The 25,986-nt window shown below is 51.3% G+C and overlaps 1 protein-coding gene across 1 annotated transcript; it reads left to right on the top strand.

Annotated features, from left to right (window-relative positions):
* Positions 1-10,657: 10,657 nt before the first annotated feature.
* LOC130159828 (ubiquitin carboxyl-terminal hydrolase 42-like) lies at positions 10,658-25,164 on the top strand. Its single transcript, XM_056361868.1, is given in 13 exon segments — positions 10,658-10,844; positions 15,461-15,571; positions 15,647-15,749; positions 15,896-15,963; positions 16,126-16,196; positions 16,743-16,825; positions 17,061-17,169; positions 17,507-17,647; positions 17,863-17,963; positions 21,555-21,681; positions 21,876-21,984; positions 24,788-24,971; positions 25,065-25,164. Coding segments are annotated over 13 exon segments (1,494 nt in total).
* Positions 25,165-25,986: the final 822 nt, after the last annotated feature.

Here is a 25,986-nt window from a genome sequence, read left to right as displayed (position 1 = left end):
TGGGCTATCATTATGACACCTATTACATCTGAGAAGCTCATAGGCCACTTGGAGGCACGTGGCCATGTTGGCAAGATTGAGGTCCCTGGAGTCTCCAGCTTCCTTGGGGGATTGGCCATCAGCAGCCCAGCTGGTTATGGCTGCAGTAAGAAAGGCACTTGGACTCTGAGACAAAGTGTCATTTCAAATGGCCTTGGTTAGAGCAAACTCTCCTCACACGGAGACAATCGTGTCAGCTCTATTCCGTCCCTTCCGACGCCGGGAACACGGAGTTTACAGTGTTGGGAGAGTGGTGCAGCAAGTTGTACAGATCCTGCCTGCAGAAGGCTTATCCCACATTGTCTCCTGTGAGACCTTGAAGTGCTTTCTGCCAGGGAAACCCATTCTAGTCATCACTTCTCGTGTTCTAAGAGGAGATGTTCACTTGGGAGTTGGTAACTGCAGTCTCAGGTAAAGGTAGGGGCGTGGGGTTGGCCATTCATTTCTTCTTCCAATATGGCTTGTTCTGCAACCCAGGGACACACTCAGCACAGCACAGCCTGAAGGCCAAGAGTTACGTGGAGCACAGCACAGGCCTGCTCAGGATTCCTGTGACACTCATCACTAACTCCTTCATGTACAATGGTCCTCTGCTCAGATTCTCTGAACCTCCTGATGAAGGTTAGAAGGAGAGCAATATCTCCTTTAGACCACTAGAGAAACGGACCTTTACTTAAAGGCCTTGGCTGAAGGGAAAATGGAAGATGATCCCTCACCAACATGGAGCAAATGCTCGCATGGACTTATTTTGAACAAAAAGGTGGCAGAGGTGGTGAAAATTCTGGATGACAACTTTGAGTCAAGTATGGGTGGAAGTGGCAGGGTAGAAAGCAAGGGAAGTCAGCAAGACAAATTGTAGCAGGGCTGAGTAGAGAGGAAAGATCACCTCTAGCAGCCCTTGGGCAGTGGTCTTCCTAATGCAGCCCCGGATGCCATTGGCCTTATGGGAAAACATCTCCCACCTGTTTGCCTTAGAGGACTGGCTGAACACAGGTGCAGAACAATTTTTAAAATCTGCAAACAATGTGAAGCATGATCAAGTGTCATAAATAAGCAAATACCCTCCACAAGCATATGCCAAGTCCAAGCTGTGTCTCATTAGGTTGCCTTTCTGCAAGGGACACTCTTCTGAGAAATCTTTTAGGATGGTAGATACGGAAATATAGATCTAAACACAAGGAAAGAGTTGGTTATGGAGACAGATCGGCTGTGGGGAGACATGCAAGCTTTTCCTTCCTGAAGCTAAATACAACAGCATAGGTGAGAGGTACCTCAAATACCAAAGAATAAAGGGAGGAGAAAACTGGTGAATAACTGAAAGAGCCTTTGCTGAGACAGTCTGCTGAAATAATGACTTCAGAAGTCAACACTGTCTCCTGGTCAGGTGCAAATATGTTAAAGATGAGAGAAATAAAGGATGTGGTATAAGTGTAATAATAATGGTGAAGTTCTGGTATAAAATCACTATTTCTTTGAAGTATCGCTTTGGAAAGCTCTTTGAATTGTTAGGGGTCACTTGTGAGAAAGGACAAGCAAGTGTTGCAACTGTCTTGGAAGGAGTCCATAAGTGCAGCTCGGGGAGCCAGAGGCTGCACAAACCCCCATTGGTGAGGGGTGTGCCACCACTTAGAGTCCTCCTGGGTGACATTTCTGGCACCTGAGCGGGTAACTGTCCAGGTGGATTTTCCAAGAGTAAATCACACCTCGCCAACCTGACAACCTGCAGTTGTGCGTGAGGAGCTACAAAGTGGATGTCATTTCCCTCCGCTTCAGCAAAAATCTGGCCATGGTCTCCCTCAGTGTTCTGCCCCAGTGAGGCCGTGACACTCTGGGTGCGTACGGAAAGAGATGGGTAAAACACCAGCTGGATGGTCAGGCTGAGAGAGCAGTGGGGAAGGGCTCACACCCCACCTGGAGGCCACTGGGACATACTGGGGCATTGTGGGCAGCACAGGGGACTCTCCTGTGCGTGGTACAGTTTAGGAGCTGTACAGATGGCCCAGTGGAGGCCACTGGCACCAGGTCTGGTGATGGCCCTGAACTCAGAGGACCATTCCTGTGCCCTAGGGATGCCATTGAGGGAAAACCTGGCAGGTGGGATGGCTGCCCTGTCAGGAGCTGCACAGAATGCAGGACGGACCAAGGGCAGAGCCTGCACCTCCCTCAGATGGACTAACACCCTGCAGCTGCAGGGCCTGGGACCTGCCTGGCTGGGCAGTGTCTGTGCAGAAAAGGCCCTGGCGCTGCTGGGGGACAGAAGGCAAAACACAATCCCACCCCGTGACCTGGTAGCAGAGGCAGCCGGCAGTGCCCTGGAGCGTATGAAGAGGTGCCTTGCCAAGAGACTGTGGGAAGTAATTGTGTCCCCTTGGTCATCCCTCGTTAGACCAGCTGTCCATGACTGTGTTCATTTTTGGGCCTTGACTGGGGAGGGAAGGAGGGAGAGAGCGGCTGGGTGCCTCTAGAGGATGTAGAGCATGGAAGATGTGTATGACTGGGAGTGAGTTCAGTGAAGAGTCACTGAGATGCTCAGGGGCTGGAACACTTTCCTGGGAGGGGAAACTGAGGGCAGGGCCCTTGTTCTGCCTGCACAAGGGAAGGCCTTGGGAGCCTCCTAGTGACCTGCCAGTCCCAACGGGGAGGTGGTCAGGAGGATGAAGCCAGTCTTGGAGCTGTGGTGCCTGGCAGGAATGTGATAGGCAATCGTCAGATGTGGAAATAAGGACGTTCTTGGCAGGAGATAATGCAATGACCAACCTCCACATCATGGGGTGCTTGAAGCTGTAAACAGAATGGAAACAAATGCTCTGCTTGGGAATTCTCAACTTCTTTGCTAAAAGGTGGTCGTGGAAGAATGTCAGTGCTTTCCAGTTCTATGGAATATTTAAGGCCTCTGGGAAAGAGCTGAAGAGAACAGTTTTTTCTCCCCCCTTTTAGCATCTGACACCCTGAAGCCTGACCTGCTCTTCCATCCCCTCTTCCCATCATCTGATGAAGGGATGAGAAGTAAGGAAGCAGAAAGGCCCTAAGACTTTGATGGCCATGGTGTCATTTCATTGGAGACCCCATCAAGAATCAAACTGGGATGTGAGCCTTAATATTTTGATTTGACAAGGTCCGTGGACAGGCAAGACTTTGTCTATGGTTGTGCCTAGAGACCCACACACCTACAGCGTAGATGATGCTGTGGCTGAAACTCCTGCCTGGCTTCAGTGGCCTCCTGGAGCCATGGACAAAGCTTTGGGTGGAGGCCCCACTTAATCTGATCAGGGCCAGGAAGGCATAGGGATACCCTCAGGGTCCTGCCCCCATGGGATATCACCTGCCAGGGCCCTCAATAGGCCAGGTTCTCATTCCCTCCTGTCCCAGGGCTGTGCTCTGCTGATCTCTTTCTGCACATGCTGTCCCAATCGGATATCGGAAGTCAATATTGGGGACGGTTCTTAAACAATCCCAAGAATTAGATTAAGGCACAAACGAGGCCGGATGCCATACAAGCTTACAAGTTTTATTCTCTACAACAACTGACACTTGCGATAGGACAGAGAGGAAGAGAAAGTCAGAATCCCTAAGCAAGAGAATGGGAGAGGCGCATCTATTCACCACCACCAATAGGACTCCAGCGATGTTTGGTCTCGGCGCAGTTGTCCAAGTCCCAGACTCTGTGGAGGTGAGCGAGCGGATGGAGCAGGTGGAGTCGGTGAAGCCTGTGGAGTCCTCTGAGTCACCGAGCCCTGGAGTGAGCGGAGCCCCAGCGGTTATAGGTTTCAGTCCACACCATTTCCCCGGAAAACCGCCCAGTTCTCTGAAATAGTTTAGTTCGCACCTTTTTCACCCGCGTGCCCAGGTGTTACTGTGCTGGCTCCCCAGCCCCGGTTCTGCCAGGCCACGTGTCTCTGGCAGCAGCCGTCCTGTCTGAGGCTCTTTCTTGCCAACAACAGGATGCTGTGGTCACAAAGTAGGTAAACAAAGTCCCTTCTGCTCGGCAACAGGAAAATGGCGGTAGCGAAACAGTGATGTTGAGACAATTTTATTTTCTGTCCTTACACACATGCCTGGGGATGAGGGTCACCACAACTTCACACTCACTACAACCAAGGCTGGCACTGGTCTTCACATCCCTGAGCAGCTCTTCCTCTTTGGGGTGTCCCAGTTCCAGGCAGGCATCAGACTGGATGGGCTGTTGGTCATGGGGAACTTGCCCACAAGGCCCTGGACTCTTGGCATCCTTGCTTACCTGTGCAGTGAACACCAAGGAGACTGCTTCCTCCAGAAAAGCCAGACCCTGTCATCCACAGATTGCCTCAGAGCATGTGAAGAAGACATTGTCCATTCATCAGCCTGACCGTATGACCTGTCACTCTGTCCTGGCTCTGGCTGGCATGGAGTGCATGTTCTTCACAGCGGCCCTTCTGGTGCTGTGCTTTGCGTCTCTTCCTAAGACAGCACTGACCACACACCAGTGTTTTGGCCACTGCTGCAGAAGAATCACCAAGGCTTTCTCTTTTTCACACTCTGCCTCTGCTACAAGGAGACTGGGGGTATGCAAGAAGCTGGGACAACTGACCCCAAATGACTAACGGGCTATTGCATATCACGGACATTGTGCTCTTCAATAAATCTCAAGGAGGAATGAAGGATGAAAAGAGGACTTTCATTGTCATGGTGTTTATCTTCCCATGTCACTGATAGATGTGCAGAAGCCCGGCTTTTCTGGAAATGACTGAAACCCTGCCTGCCCATGGCGGGGAGCGAGTGAATTGCTCAAGCTGCTTTGCTTGCACACACAGCTTTTGCTTCTCCTGTTGAACTGTCTTTTTCCTGATCTGTGAATTTTCTTTGGAGCCTCTCCGCCATCATGCTGAGCATGTAAGGGGTCAGTGAGCAACTGATTCTGGGTGATTAGGTGCTGGCCAGGGTCAAACCACAACTAATTCCTACCACACTGTCATTCTTTCTCGTCTCTCCTTTGATCCACACACAAGCTCTCACTCAACCTCTTTGCCTGTCTAGTACAAGACCTCCATGTATCTGAGCTTCCCTGACATACACACAGAGCATCCGCCACTCCTCATCTTTCCTATAGGTCGCCCCTACAGACCTTGTGTCTCCATCCACCACCAAAGCCATGGGAGCTGTCCTGCCCCTCCTCTAGGACTTATGGCACTGATGTCACAGCTCTGTGGTGGCACAGGGGGCTCCTGCTGCCCACGCCCGAGGCGGTGGGCTCTGGGGCCCATGTGGGCTGCAGCACCTCAGGTGTGGCACCAGGGCCAAGGGCAGGCTTGTCACACAGAAACTGAGTACCCAGGGATGGGAGCCCTTGTGTGGGAAGGGTTTGCTGCCCAGCAGAGGATGCTGGAGGGGATGGCAGGGGGCAGCAGAAGGAGGAACGAGGTTCCCAGCATGAGAGCAAAGGCTGCAGTGGCCAAGGCCAGAGGGCAACAGGCCTGGGCTGTGCAGCCCTGGCAGGAGAGGGCTTTGCTCTCCCAGGTGTCTTAGTAGCACTGTGCTGCCTTTGCCAGAGGTGAAGCTCATCTCCAAGAATGACTAGCTTCTGCTGCTGCTGCTGCTGGTTCTGAGCAAGTCCCTAGGGGAGGCCAGGCTGTGATCCAGCCCTCCTGTGGCTATCCTGCTGGTGGCAGGGCAGCTAGAGAGCAGCTCTGCAGAGAAGGACCTTTGGGTGCCAGAGGACAAGCAGCTGAGATTGAATGATTGATGCACCTTCATGGCAAAGGCAATAGCTGCAGGGGCTGCATTAGGAAAAGCATCACTGGTCAATGGAGGCAGGTGACCCTTCCTTCCTCTCGCAGTGCTGCATCCAGGGCTGTTATTCCCAGGGCAAGAAAGTTTTTGATCTGCTAAAGCAAGTTCTTCAGAGGGCCACAAAGTGGGTGGGAGGCACTGGAGCAACTTTCCCAGGAAGAAAGGGTGAGAGTTCTACACCTGTTCGCTCTGTAGAAGTAAAAGCTCTGAGAGTCTTATTAATGTATACAGCATTCCATCTGAACCAAGGTAACACTTTTTGACTCTGAGGATGATCAGCCACCGGAAGAGTCGCCAAGAGAGGTTGTACAGTGTCCACGCCTGATGATTTTCCAAACCTACCAAGCTAAGGCCTTGTAGAACCTGCTTGAGCTGGCTGTGCCTCAGCTGGGGAGTTTCACTGGATGATCTCCAGAGGTCTCTTCCAATGTCAACCCTTCTCTGCCATTCTGTGAGTATCAAGAACACAAGTAAGACAGAATGAAACGAACGCTGCAAAGATAGTCGGGTTCATGGAGAGGACCCACACTGCAGCAGGGCAGAATTGTGAGCAGAAAGGAGCAGCAGAGGCGTTCTGTGCTATCAGCCCACTCTTCAGTATCCCTCCGGCACCTCTCAGGCTGTGGGTGATTAGGTGGTTGGGAGCAATGGAGTAATTTGGCCCTGGAAGGACCTATGAGGGGAATGGTCATATAATACTTTGGACATTGTTTCTCATAATCAAAATCTGTTTGAATTGGCAATAAATGAAATTGACCTTTGGCAAGACAACATCTAATTGGTCATTACAGGGATAGGTAAGTAATCTCTCTGTCTTTATCTTGACCCATGAACATTGCTGGTTCATTTAACCCTTGTCCTGTTGAGTCAGGGAAGTGAATGAGCAGCTGGGGCGCTGGCAGGCTTCGGGCCAAGGTTAACCCACCACAGGACCACATCAGGACTGCTGCACCCAGAATGTGGCTCCCCAGCACCAGAAAGACCCCGACAGATTGGAGCAGGTCCTGAAGAGGTGAGAAGGATGGGTGGGACCTGGAGCACATTATGGACAAGGAGAGGCTGAAAGAGTTGGGGTTTTATTTGAGGAATCGATTAGAGTGAAAGGCCAGAGCGCTGGGCCCAGGGCTGCTGCTGGATGGCAATCCTTGGCCTGTTTCAATATTTGTCAAAACAAGGCCATGAGCACATGATCTGGCTGGAGGTCTCTGACCATGGCCTTGGCTGAGTGACCAACTGTGGCAAGAGCTATGGGACACTTGTGTGTAAGAAGGGTCAGTAGGAAAATGAATCACTTTATATTGAAAATGGCAAAGGAGTTTGGTCTCACTAAGCCACCAAGAAGGACAGAGGTGACAATGCAGCAAAGGTCCCTTGCTGGGGCTGGGACCACACAGGGAAATGAGCGGTGATTGGGACTTCTTGGGGAAAATTTCCCTGCTGAATCCTCCCTGGGGTCTCCAAGGAGAATGAAACAGTGCAGGCCCTCTCCTTTGGTGCCTTCCTTCCTTCAGCATGACCCCTGGATCTGCACCAGGACCACCCTGCTCCGTACCCCACCATGCACACTCACACAGCTGAGCTCTACACTGGTGTTTGCCTCTCCCAGGCCCTTCCCAGCCCAGCCCCACCCCCCGCCTCCATGCTTTGCCCCCCTCCCCTGCCCTCTCCCCAGCCCAGGCAGACACAGCAGCCCACGCTGGGCTGGCCCCATGCAATTGCCCACCCAAAGGGGGCTGCAGAGCTCTGGGCACTCATCCCAAAGACCCAGCCTCTCTGAAAGGCACAGCAGATACTGGTGAGAAGAGAGGTGTCTCATCTTGCCAGTCAGCCCCAGGGCTGACACCAGCCATGGCATGAAGGGACAGAGGCCAGTGTCCCCCTCTGTCTGCTGCTCTTCTCTCACACAGACCCTGATTGCCCACTCCCGGCAGCCCCTCTGGGCCAGTCCCTGTCCCCAGCACCAGACTGCTGGCCTGGGGGCTCCCCAGGCACCTCCTGCTGCACCAGGGACACAGCAGCCTGCCCCAGCTGGGGCATACACAGAGACACCTGCTCTTGCCCAGGGATGTGGTCTCAGGCATGGCCCTGAGCAGGCGGTGCTGCTGTGCAGGGCAGCGGTGCCTGAAAGCCCAGGGAGATGGTCCCAGGCACATCCCTGTTGGTCACCCACCATTCCCATGGGCACTGGGCACCCACACGGGAAGGCTCAACACAGGCCCATTCCTTAACGCATTGATCCATGCCCTCCTCCCCTGAGCCATGGGGAACCCAAGCCCAGCAGCACGCTCCTGGGGGCAATTCTTTCAGCCTGTTCCTGAGCTCAGCTTTGGAAGAAGAGCCCAACCTCCAGACATGGGCACTGAGAAAAACCACCTTTATTACAGAGATGCAACACTGGAGGCCAGCTGTACCACCCTCCCATGCACAAAAAGTCCTCTGGGTCACACAGGCTGGGTTCCTGCTTTTGAAGAAGTGCAATGGGTGCAGATATTGCAGGGAAAACAGGATTGTAACAGATACAGTCATAAATGTACAGGATGATCCAAAGATGAACAGGGAGTCCCTTGTGAAGAGACACAAAGCAGCTCATTTCTCCTGAGAGACACCTGACTGCATCAGCTTCTTCACTGCACCTGTGAGCTCCTGGTTCCTCATGCTGTAGATGGTGGGGTTCACTGCTGGAGGCACCACTGAGTACTGCACTAACACCACCAGATCTAGGGATAGGGACAACATACAGGGGGGCTTCAGTTAGGCAAACATGACAGTGCTGAGAAAGATGGAGACCACGGCCAGGTGAGGGAGTCACGTGGAAAAGGCTTTGTGCCATCCCTGCTCAGACAGGACCCTCAGCACAGCCTTGAAGACTGCACATAGGACAGCACAAAGAAAATAAAACAACCAAATCTTCCTAAGGCACTAACCACAATAAGTCCAACTTCCCTGTAGTAGGTGTGCGAGCAGGAGAGCTTGCAAAGAGCCTGGCCCCATCCTCCTGACATTCACCCTTAAGGGATTTGTAAGCATTGGTAAGACACCCTCAGCCTTGTCTTCTCCAGGCTGAACACACCTAGCTCTTTCCACCTGTCCTCATAAGAAGGGGGATGCTCCAGACCCCTCATCCCCGTCGCACTTCTCTGGACCCTCTCCAACAGCTCCCTGTCTCTCCTGCACTGGGGAGCCCAGCACTGGACACAGCACTCCAGGTGGAGCCTCAGCAGGGCAGCGCAGAGGGAACCCCAGGCAGCCCTGCAGACACATTGGGTGCCTTTGTGCCAGCCACCGATACCACTGCTGCAGTGCAGTGAGCTCTGTCCTCCCTCTACCCAGCAGATGCAGAGCAGCCCAGGCACACAAGGCACATCACACCGGGGTCTCCACTCGTGTGCCTGCATTCTCAGGCTGCTGGGTTTTACCTCCAACAAGCCTTACTAGCCCCTGGATAATACAGTTGGGGAACACGCCAAGCAGTTTCACAGTGGGCCTGTCAGCAGCTCCATGGTGTGCCTGGAGATCTCCTTCTCCTCCACCAAAGGCCCTCAGGGCAGCAGATACCTTCAAGTCTGAAGAGAGCTTTGCGTGGCTACCTCTTTCTAAACATTTCTCCTTTCCTGCTGACTGCTCCTCAGCTTCCACCCTCTTCCAAAGGTAACTAGGACTTTGCTTGTGGGACAGGTCCTAGAAGAGGTAGGTTGGGGATAAAAGTGGAGGCTGCTCTCTACCTCCCAAGCTGTATGCTGAGCTCTTCCACCCTTCTAGGCTGGCCAGACAGGCGCTATGGGTAGAGTTCCTGTTTGGTAATTCCTACTTTTTTGCCATTGCCAAGGCTAGGGAAGTAGGGAGGTGGCAGGCCGAGGCATTGAGCTCAGCGTAGCCTGACCCGAAGCCCACCTTGACTGATGGGTCAGGAAGGGAGACCAGAAACACAGCCCTGCAAAGGCAACCGTTATAGTAGCGGCCAGACAATGGTCACTCCTGCAGACAGGGTGGGCAAGTGTGGGCTGGAGAGCCAGAGGGCTCTGCTGCTAACAGTCGCTACAGGCAGTTAAAGCGACCACTCGAACACTTTTGAGGGCAAGTGTTGGCCTCTGTTTTTTATGGTGGTTGAATGATTTTCTTGAGCTCCACTTTCTTCATTGCAACCAGGTGACGGTATTGGTGCTGATCTTCTCTTTCTGGGCCGCATCTGGACATTCTTTGCCAGCCAAAGCTTCCTGCTCTGCTCCTGAGAGGAGCCACGGCCACAATGGGAAACGACTCCTGTGAGTAACAGCTTCACCAGCAGCCTTGGGCTTTGTGAGCCCCCAAATGCAATGGGCACGGCTGCTGCTCCATCCTGGAATGTTGATTGTGGGGACAACCTCGAGGGAATTCTGGGGTGTTTCCTGAGAGCAGCCAGGCCTACCCAGGGTTTTTTGATTGGACGCAGCAATTGATCATTTTGTCCCTCCTCTGCCATTCTACACAAGCATTTGGAAGATGACATTGCTCGTAGAACAAACTGACATCAGTAGGGTTCCCTTCTGGGCTTGGTGCCTGCTTGTTTTCGTCAAGTGACAGTCAGAAAAAGGGAAGGCTTGACCTGATCATTCAACACTCTAGATGGAAAGGCGGGTATCCCGAGCCCAGAAATCAGAGTGTGGGTTTGTTGGATTTCCAGCAAAAGAAGGAGGTGAACAGGCTTTTCCCAAACCTTTTCCAAGCAGTAAATGTCACAGGCAGCGTTGGGTTTCCCCTGTTCTGGCTTGGAAGTTGTAGCTGGTTGTCCTGGGTGCTCCTGCAGAGAGCTTGGCTTTTCAGATACGCTTCTGTGCAACAAAACCATCATTTCCCTGCAGTTGTTGCCGAGGGAATGGCTCCACCACAAAGGATCCTCTTTCCCCCGGAGAAGATTTGCATGGACTGGCAGCAAAGGCAGAAAGCTGGAGCAGGCCTCTACAATGTGGACAATACGTGCTTCCTCAACTCCGTGCTGCAGTGCCTGACGTACACACCCCCTCTTGCCAACTACCCGCTCTCTCATGAGCACAGCAGCTCCTGTGAGTACTTTTAGGAAGACCTCCTTGTCAGTCTGCTGGGCACTTCCCAAGCATCCCCAGAACCTGCAACGGGATGTAGGAGAAAAGCAGCCCTTCTTTGTCAGCTGCCCCCAAGCTGGTGTTCTGGGAACACTCAAGCCTAGAAGCTGCTTGTCCTATCAAGGTGTGTTCGCTCTCACAAAGACGCCTCTTTCTAGTCCCGGGTGTTGTTCCCGATTCCTGCAGGTTAAACTCTCTCTGCTGGTTGCACAGAAAACTTCTGTCAGTGAAGCATCCCTCTCAAGAATGTTTTCTGTGTACTGAGATGTCCTGGGCATATGTAGGACAAGGCCTCAAGGACAAGAGTCCAAGTACTGATAGCCTGATGAATAGAGACTTCTTAGAACTTGTAGGGCACAAGCCCTGGGAGCAAAGGAACAAGCTAACTGCAGACCCCTGAGCCGTTACAGTTGAGGAGGCAACCAGACGGACAGAGAAACAAGTAGCCAGATAAGGGAACGGATGGCGCCAATATGTAATCAAGAAAGCCGCGTAGAAAGAAACTCCCTAACCTTGGAATAGAAATTATTGCTAGGTCAAGATAAACTAGTAAGTACCTATTGTTCTAACGGTGTGCCTTAAATATCAACCAATCAGTGTTTTTTACGCTTAAGATTTAACCAATCAGTGTGTAATATGTAGAAGGTAGAAACATATATAATTGTAAGAAAATCACTAATAAAGGGACATTTGCTTGCATCAAGCTGCGTCCCGTCTCTTCATTCGCCGCAAATTGGTGACCCCAACGTGATGCGTTTAAGGATCTAACGTGAAGGGCTCTCGAATCGCCTATCTAAGCGACATGCAGCGAATCCCACAGAACTTTGAATGATCTGCTGAAAGGAAGCAGGAGCCGGCTGGCCATAAATCCCTCCGAAGTTGAGAGGTGAGCTGTGGGAAATCTGTAACGGGGAATCACGCTTCGTCCCCAGAAAGAGACGTATATGGACTCATAAAGGGTCTTCTAGTCAGATCAGGGAGTCCGTGCCTCAGTCTCCTCAAATGGTGACCCCTATGGTGGTGTTCCGAAGCCTTGGAAGAATAAGGACGGAAAAAAGACAGCTCGTGGAAGAGGGCTGCGTTCCGGAGGAGACGGCTTGGCTGAACGATCGTCTTGCTGTCTGGACCAGGCGGACAACCTAAACCCCGAGGATAACGCCTGTATGCATCGAGACAGGTGAGCAGCCAAGAAACCTTAGAGATTTTAAATATTTGAAGAAATTTTAAGAAGCTTTAGAAACCTGTACTCATTGAGACAGGTGAGCAGTCAAGAAACTTTAGAGACTTTGAAAGAAATTAAAGCGGTCAGCAGCCAACTGTATGATGCTGCCGCAGAGGGAAACTCCGTGTCGGGAATGCATTTAACATCTTGGTGGCAAATTCTGACTACTCTTTGCCAAGTGTGGACTAATTCTACTAACGGTGCTAAACCAGAGGAAGCTGTAAATTCCACCAACAGCGCGACTCTTCTCAACACACCGTCAGCGACGGCGATTCCGTCCACACCTCCTCTGCCCTCAAAGCTTCTGTCACTGATTGCAGCGACTCTCACAACACAGGACCAAGCACGGGAACAGGACAACTCGGACAATGATTTTATTGACACTGATAAACCTTTTGATCCAGGTCCTATAGATCTGGAAAAGGAGCTAGACCTTTCCCCCACCCCCTTGTCTCTCCTGATGCATTGATTGTATTTTGGGGGAGGGTGAAAGGGAGTCTGAGGGATCGGTGGCAGGAATGCAAGTGGGAAACACTTAAGTGATGGGTTTTGGGAGTCGCTAGGGCATGTTCAGTATTTTGTCAGACAAATCAACCTGCAGAGTGGCAGCCTGTGCAATACGAGGCTGTTAAAGAGTTAAGCAAAGCAGTGCGGGAAGGGAGGATTTATAATACATTTGCTATGTCCCTTCTTGAAGTAATGGCAGAGCCTTATACACTCACACTGCATGATTGGAAGTTATTGCTTTGTATGGTACTAACTGATACAGTATATGATGTGGTTATTTGATTTTTGTGAGCTACGTGTAGTGGCCTTGATTGAAAACCTTAATTGGGGAATTGCTGTTAACTATGAGCAGATAGCTGGAGCAATTAACTGTGCCGATTCTGTGACTCAGGCAAGGTATCCCAGGGACAACTGTTTGCAAATGAATGAGATGGCTATTAAGGCAGTCAGGATGCGGGAGTCTTGCCACAGTCTTGCAGGGTCCTAGAGAGTCACTAACTTTAATACTAACTTGATTGATCGGCTTCAGAATATTTTGCAACAAGTCGAACATCAGGAAGCTCAAGGGTTGCTTTTAAAACAACTAGCTGTGATAATGGCAATGAAAACTGTAAACGGGCAACTTTCACAATCGCAACCCCGACATGTGTCAAATGATTGTAACGCAGAACTCACAGCAGACTGTAATTCTCAGGCTGAGTTCTGGAATGCAGCATAACAGATTTTTGCTTCTCTAATCTCTTCTGTAAGAATAGTACACGCTCTTAACTTGCTTAGTAAATTAGGCTGCTAGCTTGCTAAACAAAGTAATACTACAAATACTATTTTTTTTTTTCTGGCTTATTAACAGATGTTGATTCTGTCCATCATATGTTGCTACAGAACCAAGTTGCTATTGATTTTTATTATTAGCACAGGGACACAAGTGTGAAGACTTTGATAGGATGTGTTACGTGAATCTGAGTGACCACTGTGAATTAATTTACAAAAGTATACAAAACTCAAAAGCCTTAAAACAAAGATCTGCAACAGAGCCAGGGGCGGGATGCCTTTGGTCTCTTCTCACGGCTGGGAAACTTTGGGCCATGACTCAAAAGTATTACAGGATTTATTATAATTATCTTTAACCACCTTGTTGATGTTTGCCTTATGTCTCCCATACCTTTTTTTTTCTGTATTCAGTGTTTAGTTGATTGTAAATTAAAGCAGGTCATGGTCACCCAGCTACACACACCCTTTGCCTCCTCACAATTAACAAGCATAAAAGGGGAGAATAGAGAATGTCTGAAGAGAGAGATAGGAGAGGAAACTGGAGAATTATTTGACCTAACAAGAGATGAGAGAACAGCTGGGTATTGTGAAGGAGACTAGGAAAGATAAACATGGTTATCTAGTGAAAAATAGGTATCTGCATGCTTGTAGTGATATATAGCTATGTAACTCCATGAATGATTTCTGCCCTCAGCCTGGTGGAGCATACAGCTGCCGTTTGTGTCCGGGCTCAGAGATGTAAATAGGGGCTTCTCTGTTTTGGTAAAGTGTTTCTCTTTGCATAAAAAAAGAGGGAACGAAGGGAATGACCCCAGAGGTATGTTCAGAGAAGGCATGCTATGTTTCGAACTTTTTGACTGAACCAGTTCTTGTTTGGTGTGCCCTTCCACCTATGTATAATGTTAATCCAAAAGAAGCTGATATTCTTTACACTTTGAATGTCAATAATTGTCTTTCTGTAGATACTAATGTAGTAGGAGGCTATGATGGGAACGTGTCGCAGGGGTTCTTCTCTTATCCAGAGTAACAGCAGGGAAAGCATTAAAGAGTTAAATCACCTTGTTTGGTAGGCAGTTAAGAATGTGAGTCAAAATTGCCGCTGCTTTTTGTTGTTGGTTCAAGGACGTGGCTGTGAGGATTTTGACGGTATGTGCTGCGTGGATTTTAGGCGCCCCATTGCAGCAACATGTTATCAAAACCTGAGAAAATGTCAGCCTTTTTTGGCATCCATTCACTCAATTGGCAGTATTGTTTGTTTGCTATTACCTTGGTTGCTGTCATGTTTGCAAGGGCCCTGCAGAACATGGCAAACCTGGTACTAGCTGTTCAAAAACAAAAAGGGGAAATTGTAAAACTGTACGGAACAAAGACAGTGGGTTATTTTGACATTGATAATATGTCTTAGTTGGTTTTTTATTTGTTCTATTACTTGTGCCTTGTTTTTGCTCGATTTCAGGGGTTCTTTTTGTGCAACAGGAAGGGGGAAATGTAGGACAAGGCCTCAAGGACAAGAGTCCAAGTACTGATAGCCTGATGAATAGAGACTTGTTAGAACTTGTAGGGCACAAGCCCTGGGAGCAAAGGAACAAGCTAACTGCAGACCCCTGAGCCGTTACAGTTGAGGAGGCAACCAGACGGACAGAGAAACAAGTAGCCAGATAAGGGAACGGATGGCGCCAATATGTAATCAAGAAAGCCGCGTAGAAAGAAACTCCCTAACCTTGGAATAGAAATTATTGCTAGGTCAAGATAAACTAGTAAGTTCCTATTGTTCTAACGGTGTGCCTTAAATATTAACCAATCAGTGGTTTTTTACGCTTAAGATTTAACCAATCAGTGTGTAATATGTAGAAGGTAGAAACATATATAATTGTAAGAAAATCACTAATAAATGGACATTTGCTTGCATCAAGCTGCGTCCCGTCTCTTCATTCGCCGCAGGCATACTGGGCCGTTGGCACCTGGGGAGGGCTAGGAGACTGTCTAGGACAACTCCAAGATCTCCATGAGGTTTCCCATCACAATGGCTCTTTGACTAACCTGACTGGCTTGCTTCCCTCCCTCCCTCCCTCTTCAGGTCGCCAGCAAGGCTTCTGCATGATGTGCATCATGGAAGCGCACGTTAACAATGCCTTGAACACCTCAGCCAGCGCCATACAGCCCAGGCACATCATCAATGCCCTCCCACGTAGGTCACCTCAGCTACTTTGATGTGCTTTCCTCTGTTGGTGGAGGACTGAAGTACTATCTTCCTCTTGATTAGGAATAGGAGGACATTTCATGCTTGGCATGCAGGAAGACACCCACGACTTCTTACGCTGTACTGTCACTGCCATGCAGAGAGCTTGTCTGGCTGGAAGCAGCGCGTAAGCACAAACAAACGACCTTTCAAAGTTGCCCAGACTTTTGGCTGCCTTGATGTACCCCCATCAAGGAAACAGTACGACCAGGGCTTGCAGGCAAAGGAAAACTCTTGGAGGAGATAACTCTCTGCTTTACTGTTTCCTTCCAGCTGGGACATCTCTTCTCAACATACTACCATCGTCCATCAAATATCTGGGGGCTTCCTGAGGTCCAGAGGTATGTTTCCACAACTTTTGCTCTCCTTACACTTGCCTGTGCCCTGCTGTGTGCCTGTGAGAAACAGATGAGCGTGTGGCTGGCTCTAGAAAAGATGAAAAGCATAAATGGGCACAACCTATCAACTTCACCTGTTGCTGAGCATTTCCGTTTGCCTTCCAGTCATGTGCTGCAGCTGCAAAGCAGTTTCCGATTCCTATGAGGCCTTCCTGGATGTGCCTTTGGATATCAAAGTAAGAGGGTTTCTCACTGTGCTTCAAGACATGCCAAGCTCCTTGTGGCTTCCCAGAATGTGTGCAGCTGGCCTTGAAAAGTGCACTGTGAACACAGGAGAGCTTGGTGGGAGGTGGGAAGTGGTATGGGAGGTGTCCTGCAAAGGCCATGGCAGCGGTCTCCCTGTAGGTGCTAGACAAGCACGCATTATACTCTCTGCACTGAGGGACTCTCAGCCACCATCTCTTTGCCTTCCCTCAACACCCACCTGGCTCCTAGGCTGATAGCTCGTGTTGTTGTCATTCCTGATGACCCTGCACACCATCGGCAGCTGAACTGAGCGGTGGCACAGTGAGGTAGCTCTTGATAGTGTCAGCCGGAAATCTCTGTGAAGTGAGGGAAATGTTCGGCATCATACCCTCTTTCCTCCTCCATCTGGCTACTCTTTGCAGGGTCACGGTGGGTCTCCTCAGCGTCATCCACTTGGGTCTTGTGGGCAACTCGTCCTGAGTGCTTGGGCGAGGGCATTTCCCCCAGCTCAGAGCTCTCCCTTCTCACCCCTCCAGGCAGCCTCATCTGTCACTGCAGCTCTGGAGAATTTTGTCAAAACCGAGCGGCTGGCTGGTGAAAACAGCTTTCGATGTAGCAGGTAAGAGGATGTCTAACACCAGATTAAGACTTGTACCTGTGTGGAGATGCTGCCTGTCATCGAGCCTCAGGAGGTTCGATGTACAATCAGGAGGCACAGCTTTTCTTTCTTACGGCCTAATGGTTCTGAAGAGTCTTGAAATGGCGTGAGGACGTGTGAGGTGGAAAAGGTTGTCTGGCTGCCTTGGGGCAAGCTAGGGTGCATTTCAGTGCTTGGCTCTCTGCTTGCTTTCAAGGTGTGACGAGATGGTTACTGCCCTCAAGAGGTTTACAATCGATCGCGTGCCCAAGGTTCTCACGCTGTGCCTGAAACGCTTTGATTTTTCCGGCAGGAAGATCGGCAAGGTGTGTACGCAATTGGAGGGCCACTTTCTTTCTTGTCCTGGAGCAGGAGATTTCCCAAAGCAGGATGCTCTGTCACAAGCTGTTCAGGTGGAGCTTTTGGTGTTCCCTTCTGGGGAGAGGAGAGCTCCTGTGGCAAGGCAAGCACATGCTCTGCTGCGACAGAGCTGCTCTGGCCGAGAACAGTTTCCTGCCACCCAAGGCATTACCTGCTGCTTCAGGGACAAGAAGTGTTGATGAGCCCCAGAGATGTATTTTAACATGGCTGGGCCCCGGTCTTGGCACGCTGTTTCACGTGGTATGGCAGTATCCTTCCTGAGCCCTCTTGGTCTCTCCCCAGTTTGTGCAGTATCCCCAGTACTTGGATCTCCGGCCATACATGTCTCAGGGAGCTGCAGAACCGCTCCTCTACGCCTTATACGCTGTCCTGGTGCACAGCGGTGGCAGCTCCTTGGCAGGACACTATTTCTGCTACACAAAGGTAAGGAGCCACTTCCTTTGTCACGGGGAAGAATGTGTGCTGGGGAAGGGAAACTGGCGGCGCTCTTTCTGGCAGCCAAGGTTCTGGGGGAGAAGGTCTCCTTACCGGCTGCATTGGATCTGTGTTGGTGGACTCTTGCTTGTGTAGTTTTCTGCCTGTGTTTTTCCGGAGAAACCACGCATTTCATCTCCAGATATCATTGCCTTTATTTACAGGCCAGTGATGGACTGTGGTACCAGATGGACGATACGCTGGTGGATCGTTGAGACATAAACACAGTTCTCGCGCAGCAAGCCTATTTACTTTTTTATGTCAGGTAATAGCCACTACCAAAATGTGTCGAGAATACATTTCCCTTTCCCGGTTTGGCTATTTTCCTTCCAATCCTCCTGAGTCTTTCCATCCTAGCAGACAGTTACTACCCGCATCATTCAGTGCTGTCCAACGTGAACTGCCCCCCGTCAGTACTTCCCTTCCCTTGCTGGGCTTTAGGCTGCTGCCCCGATGTAAACTGCTACTTGTCTGCTCTCTGTAGCTGTTTGATACAGAGAAGAGTCCCTAAAGCGGCCTACAGGGAAGATTTGGGGGACTCCTGATCAGGATGTGTAGTGATTGGGTGAGGGGCAGCAGTTTTAAACTTCAAGAGGGTAGATTTAGAGTCGATCTTAGGAAGAACTTGTTTACGGTGAGCGTGGAGAGACACTGGCAGGGGTTGCCCAGAGAAGCTGTGGATGCCCCGTCCCTGGAAGTGTTCAAGGCCAGGCTGGACAGGGCTTTGAGCAACCTGGTCTGTTGGAAGGTGCCCCTGCCCATGTCAGGTGATTGGAACTAGATGACCGTTAAGGTCCCTTCCAAGCCAAACCATCCTGTGATGCTATGATTCTATGAAATGGAGGCCGTAGGGGGTATGAAGGCGAGGTCTTGCTGTGACAGGGGCAGACCTAGTGGGAAGACCCCAACTGAATTTCCCATATTCTTGTCTTGACATGTCTTCTCTCTGTCATAGAAACCACTCCAAGTAAATGAGTGAACCCCAGAGGGGGCTGCAAAGGCAGCTCTAAACAAACATTGATCCTTGTTTGTTCTTTTTCTCCCGCAGATGCTCTGCACCCAGCGCTACTTGGGAGCAAACCCCGCTGAGGCAGGGAGAAAAGATCAGATCCCCACGGCGCAGCTATGATCTCTGCAGCCAATTAGTGGAGCACAGAGAGTACCACCAGTCATCAAAGAGGAGGAGAACGAGTCCTCCAAGTCATCGTCATGCTCCCAGGATTGACACAACTCAGGGGCTTTCCAACAGTTTTTCCGAGTCACCTCTTCCACCCAGGGCTGCTGAGGAGAAAAGCCTGCTGAGGCAGAGAGAGCGGAGCAGATCCCCACGGTGTGGCTATGATCTCTGTAGCCAGTTTGTGGAGTACAAAGAGTACTACCCCTTAGCAAGGAGGAAGAGAAGAACGAGTCCTCCAAGTTGTGACCACACTCACAATGATAACGCAGCTCCAGGGACCTCTAACGTCAGCTCCCAGTATTCTGCATTCAGCGCTGCTCGGTAGCAAACCCTGCTGAGGCAGAGAAAGTGGAGCAGATCCCCATTGCACTGCTATGGTCTCCAAAGCCAGTTAGTGGAGCATGGAGAGTACCACTGGTCACCAAGGAGAAGGAGGAGAACGAGTCCTCCAAGTCATTGTCATGCTCCCAGGATTGACACAACTCAAGGGCTTTCCAACAGTTTTTCCGAGTCACCTCTTCCACCCAGGGCTGCTGGGGAGAAAAGCCTGCTGAGGCAGAGAGAGCGGAGCAGATCCCCACGGCGTGGCTGTGATCTCCGCAGCCGGTTTGTGGAGTACACAGAGTACCACCACTCAGCAAGGAGGAGGAGGAGGGTTTCAGTGCACTACAGATGCAGCTGAGAGAAATACTCAGGGTGCTGTGGTGGAGACACGGGCGGTTTGCAACCCTGGATGAGCGTGGAGCACAGCATCTGTATCATGGAAAATCAGAGAGGAGGAGGAGGAGGAAGATCCAGGAAGCACCGCAAGTGACTCCAACTTTGAACAAGCTGCACAAAAAGCACCAGCAGCCCACCCTGTCCCTCCTCCCAGTGCTGCCTGTGGTCACCAAGAGCTCAGAGGGAGCTTCCAGAGACTGGGACAGCTCCACCAGCTGGCCCACCTGCCCACAGGACCATCGATGAAGAGCTTTAATCTCTCTTCAGCTTTGGGGATCACCTTGCAAAAACAACACTCATTTGGAACCCACCGGCAGAGAAGCCAAAGCCAGAATTAAAAGCAGTTGTTGGCCTTGCACAAGTCACTGAGGGGGCATGTACTTCTCTAGGTTTTGGGGGAGTTGGTGGAAATACCCAGTGTGGGAAGTTTATGCCACGGGGTTTTGAAAGCTGTGTGCTTGCATGGGCCCCTCTTGACATCTCTTCCTTTTAAACATGGAGTTCAAGTCACTCAAATGGAAAAGGACTAGGTGAGCCGACAGCGAGCAGGACTGAAAAGGACTGAACAGCCGGGCCCAGCGGGTGCTGCTCGGTGGCACCAAGTCTGGTGTGAGGCCAGGAACTAGCGGTGGCACCAGGGGTCAGTACTGGCTGCAAACCTCTTTGACACCTTCCTTAATTAATGGTCTCCACGATGGGGCAGAGGGCACCCTCACTTTGGTAAATGACACCAAAGCGGGAGGAGCGGCACTTAGGCCAGGGCATCGTGGTGCCATCCCAAGGGACCTGGGCAGGCTGGAGAGAGGGGCTGACTGGGACCTCATCTAGTCCAGACCTCCTTCAGCATACACAAGCCAAGCCTGTGTATAACAATGAATATGCAATGTACCATGATGCTTATAGAGTGAACAATGGAGGGGAGAAGTTAGAGGAGAGTCCATCGTAACTTTGTCCCATGGGTCTCCAGGTACCCAGTGAAAGCACAGCAGCTGCTTTGACTGCTCCGCCATGTCCCTGCACCATGACGCGCTCAGCAATTTTTCCAGGCAGAGTACAGAGGCGCTAAGGGGGCCAGAGGGACCCTGCAGGGCTCCTTGGGGGACTGTGGGACAAACAGAGTGCCTGGGTCACCCTGACTGCCTCAGGAGGGCTCCCATGATCTGGCTAGAGAGCTACACAAGGCTCTGGGGCATTACAGACACCTATGGAGGAGTGCCGTGGAGACTCAAGGGGAATGGTCGAATCTAGGGTCCAGGCCCCGAGTCCAGTGGGCTTTCTTTTGGTGCTAGAGTCCCTGCAGAGGGGTCTGGGGTGCAAGGAAGGGCTCAGGAGGCATCCTGGGTGGACTAGAGCGAGCCTAAGACAACTCCAGGGCAAAGACAGCTCCAGCGCACCCTGGGGCAGAGGGTGCCCAGGGCCAGGTGGCCTCCACAGCCATCAGGGACCTGGCAACAGGCACTGTGATGTGTGGGGGGCAGGGAGCGTGGCATGGGCTTGTTGTGCTCATCATCTCCCTGCCCCTTTGCAGTGCCTTGATGTTGCAGCTGGTACAGGCACTGCCCCCCAGCAGCGCAGGGACCCTCACACAGCACTCCAACTAACATCACTGGCACAAGCTGCCCAGAGAGGCCTCTGGAGACATTCCAATGCCACCTGCACAGAATTTTGTGCAACCTGCTCTAGCACAGCCTGCTTTTACACGGGGGTGGACTAGATAATCTCCGGAGGTTCCCTCCAACAATGACCACTGTGTGATTCTGGGACTTGTGGCACTTTGGTTGAGGAAGAAGATGTCAGGATCCTCAGGCAACCCAACGTCTGACTGCCCTCCCAGTCTCCCTGTCCAAGAAACCTGCCAGTCCTCACTAGCAGAAATTGGAACTCCACACGTGGGCTTGCAGATGTGCATGAGCACTGCAGGGCAACAGCCTTCTCTCTCTTCCCCATCCTATACTGCAGGGCAAGTGCAGATGTTCTACGGAGGGACCACCAGTCCCCACAGGCCCTGCTGCCCTCCCTGTCATGCAGTAGCTCCTCTACCCTGGGCTCCCTCTACCGCGTCCCAGACCACTGGCCTGCTGTGATGGTACAGCCAGTGGCACTAACCTGCATAGCACATTCCCAGTCCCTCAGGGCCACTCGGTGCCAGTGGGGAAGCTGGGAATCGCCCCTGGCCAGGACTCAGCAGGAGTTCCTCATGGATGTCAGGGAAACAGCACAGAGCCCCATCCATGTGAAGCCACACCCAGTAGCCCCTCAGCCATAGCTGTGGTTACACAGAACCTCGCCAAGGAGCTCATCCGCATCGTCCAGGACACCATCATAGTGACCAAGCAGTACAAAAAGTTTTTGCAAATGATGATGGCCAAGTTGCGAAAGGAAGCCTGTGGTGGGACCCCCCTGCAGTGCCCTCCTTCCCCCCGCCAGGAAAGAGGAGCAGCTCTAACCAGGCCTGCTGCAGCCCAGAGGGTGCCCCAGGGCCTTTGAGTGGAGCTGCTGGGGGCAGATGTAGACTCAGGGAAGACAGCAGATGGGGACAAAGACCAAGGGCAGGACACGGTGCCAAGCAGAAGCAGCCCTGTGCAGATGGGCAGAAGGAGCCCGGTGGGGGTGACGAAGAGGAGCCCCTTGGCACCAGGCAGAATGAGCTCCATGGGCCTGGGCAGCACCATCCATGTGGGGCCGGGCAGGAGCACCCCAGCAGAGCCCAGGCCCCAGCACCGGGAGCCCGTGGGCAGGGCACGTGGGCAGGTGGCCTCAGGACTGTGCCAGGCAGGACTGTGCCTGCAGGACGGCTGCTCCTGGCTGTGGGGCTGCCCAAAGGCTCGGTGGAGATGCAACTGCTGGCCCCACTGCATCCACTTCTGCAAGCCCCCGTGGTGGCAGCGCTGCTCCCAGAAGAGCAATGGGTTTCCCTGCCAGTGAGCAGCTGGCAGGGTGCAGGGCTGGGAACCCCCTGGGCTGCCCCCCATCTGAAATGTTCAGTCTTTTTTCTATCCTAGTGCTGGGGCTCATCCATCCGTCCCACAGCTGGGGCTGTGTCACTCTGAGTGCCTGAACCCAGTGGGGACAAGCAGGCATTGGGCACGGCTTGCACCCACAAAACAGGGGGTGGGGGTGCCTGGTACCACAGTCGGTGGCGTGTGGGGATCGGGCTGGGCTGGAGAAAGGGGCCGGCAGAAACCTCATCAAGTCCAACAAGTGCCGAGTCTGGTGCCTGTGGAGGAACAAGCCCAGGCCCCGGCACAGTCAGGGGTCACCTTGCTGGAAAGCAGCTTGGCAGAGGAGGTCCTGGTGGGCCCCTCAATGAGATGCCTACTGGGCAGGGGACTTGGACCCCTTGCAAAGGGGGGATCCAGTATGTATTGAGACGCCACAGTTAATCCATACACCACAAACACAAAGTCTTGTTGTCCCCGGGTTGGCATATTCAAATGCCTAACAAATGGGGTAGGGGCTTGGTCCCTTAAACACTTTTTGTCCAATACAGATAATAGAGTTGAAACACAGGAAATAAATCCCTTACCCCATGAGAATACTCTCCTCAGGAATTGTTTGTGAACAATTAGTTGTGAGTCGTGGAATAGAACCATGGTATACCCCAGACTTGCAAACCTTTATTCCAGACATGTGACCTTGTTGGGGTTTTCTTGCACCAGGGTTTAAACCTGGAGATCCCATATGTTAGGCAAAAACTACCAATCGAGAAAACACATTGAAATATATGTGGTTTCACTTACTATCAAAACAAAGTGGAATTTTGTGAGGGAAGGAAAAGAAAAAACCTGTGACCTATCAACATGCTCCACCGTTCAATATCCAGCCCCTCAGGGTCCTTTCTGGGCATGTTCAGATGGCAAGTTGTACTTCACACTAAATAGTTCCCTGAAATTATTTACATATGCATAAGGCACTTGTGTATGTCACTTTGCTCCTGTGGGGCTTTCTTGGGGTCTTTTGAGACTACTGGTGGTCAACAAGTTGCTGAACTTTCTTGGGGCACATGCACTCTGCTTGTATTATAGAACCTCATTTATTCTCGGTGCTATATGGTTTTGACAGCAGTGCTCTGTTACCCCACTTCCCTTGGCTATTGTTATAGCCCAGGTGCCTCAGAAGGCTTGCCACCCTTTGCTGAGTTTACTCAATAGGTCTAGTTAATCACTGCTTTAGCTGCAGACTCTCCTGATGACTCTTTACAACTTAATCCTGTCAGCGAGAAGCATCCAACTCTGCCACTGAAGGGCAGCAGGCTCCAGTCACCAGGCTGCTCCCCACAGGGCACAATCCCTACTGCCTGGATCTCGGTGGTGAGAAGCTGTATATAAAAATGAACTATTTTCCAGCAAGGGAAGCAAGGCTTGAACACACATACTCTGGCTGGTAATTCTCCCAGGCAGCTGCATATTCCCAGTCCCTCTAGGGGGACTTGCTGGGAACAACATGGCCATGGGGCAGCCCCAGGCAACAGCTCCCAGCAAGTCCTGGGAACAACATGGCCATGGGGGAGCCCCAGGCCTACAGCTCCCAGCATGCCCTGGGAACAACATGGCCATGGGGCAGCCCCAGGCATTTAGCTCCCAGCATGCCCTGGGAACAACATGGCCATGGGGCAGCTCCAGGCCTACAGCTCCCAGCATGCCCTGGGAACAACATGGCCATGGGGCAGCCCCAGGCAACAGCTCCCAGCATGCCCTGGGAACAACATGGCCATGGGGCAGCCCCGGGACTACAGCTCCCAGCATGCCCTGGGAACAACATGGTTGCCTGGCAGCCCCAGGCCTACATTTCCCAGCATACCCTGGGAACAACATGGCCACCTGGCATCCCCAGGCCTACAGCTCCCAGCATGCCCTGGTATGTAAGGACAGAAAATAATATTGTCTCAACATCACTGTTTCGCTACCGCCATTTTCCTGTTGCCGAGCAGAAGGGACTTTGTTTACCTACTTTGTGACCACAGCATCCTGTTGTTGGCAAGAAAAAGCCTCATTCGGGACGGCTGCCGCTGGAGACACGCTGCCCGTCAGAACTGGGGCTGGGGAGCCAGCACAGTAACACCTGGGCACGCGGGCGAAAATTGTGCGAACTAAACTATTTTAGGAGAACTGGGCGGTTTTCCGGGGAAATGGTGTGGACTGAAACCTATAACTGCTGGGGCTCCGCTCACTCTTGTGCTCGGCGACTCGGAGGTCTCCACGGACTTCACCGACTCCACCTGCTCCACCCGCTCGCTCACCTCCACAGAGTCTGGGACTTGGACAACCGCGCCGAGACAATACATCACTGGAGTCCTATATTGGTGGTGGTGAACAGATGCGCCTCTCCCATTCTCTTGCTTAGGGATTCTGACTTTCTCTTCCTCTCTGTCCTATCGTAAGTATTAGTTGTTGTAGAGAATAAAACTTGTAAGCTTGTATGGCATCCGGCCTCGTTTGTGCCTTAATCTAATTCTTGGGATTGTTTAAGAACCATCCCCGATATCGACTTCCAATATCGGATCGGGACAGTACCTCAGGTGGGACCGCAGTGTGAGCCCTGCGCTAGGAGCCGTGTATCCCAAGTGTGAATGTAGAGGTTGGGCCTTGTTTTTAGCTTGGTTCAAAGTGAACTGTGCTGACTGATTCTCTCATCAGAGCAGGCAAGTCTGATCCCTGAGAGAATATTGTCATGGGTGGAAGAGTTGAAGTGCAAGGACTGTGTCAACAAACAGGTGGTTTGAAAAGTCTTTTGGTTCAAGGATCTGGTACGGTTGTGTAACGCCTTTTGGTTTTACAAAGGTGTCTAGTAAATCCAAGTGTTCCTGCCTGTGTCCTAGTAGTGCAGAGACCTCTGTACTTTCTTTAGACTGATTGATGTGTAAGATCTGGGGTTTTTTTGGACAGCTCTGAAAATTGTTCAGAAGGTGGCTTGTATGTTGGGTGAAATCAGTCGTCACTTCCATAAACCTCTCGCCTGGTAAGAAGACCTGTGGAAGCTAGGAGGGTTTCTTTTTTTTTTTCCATTTTTTGTTTTTGGTTTGGTTTGGTTTGGTTTTTTTGTTTTGCTTTGTTTTGTTTTGTTTTGGTTGGTTTGGTTTGGTGTTTTGTTTTGTTTTGTTTTGTTTTGTTTTGTTTTGTTTTGTTTTGTTTTGCTTTGCTTTGTTTTGTTTTGTTTTGTTTTGTTTTGTTTTGTTTTGTTTTGTTTTGTTTTGTTTTGTTTTGTTTTGTTTTGTTACTGGGAGGAAAAGCAGTGATTAAGTATCACTCTGTGATACCCCCAGGTGCAGGCTGTGTAGTGCATTTGAGGTGGGTCGTTCCTGTACAGCCAAGACGGAGCCCAGACTCCTCAATGCTTTGCGCACTGGCAGTGGAAGCCTTTGTGCAGCTGTGGGGACTGGCTTTCTGTGCTG

The sequence above is a fragment of the Falco biarmicus genome, chromosome 16, assembly GCF_023638135.1.
Source record: "Falco biarmicus isolate bFalBia1 chromosome 16, bFalBia1.pri, whole genome shotgun sequence".
NCBI lineage: Eukaryota > Metazoa > Chordata > Aves > Falconiformes > Falconidae > Falco > Falco biarmicus.
This window is presented reverse-complemented; position numbering and strand designations above follow the sequence as displayed.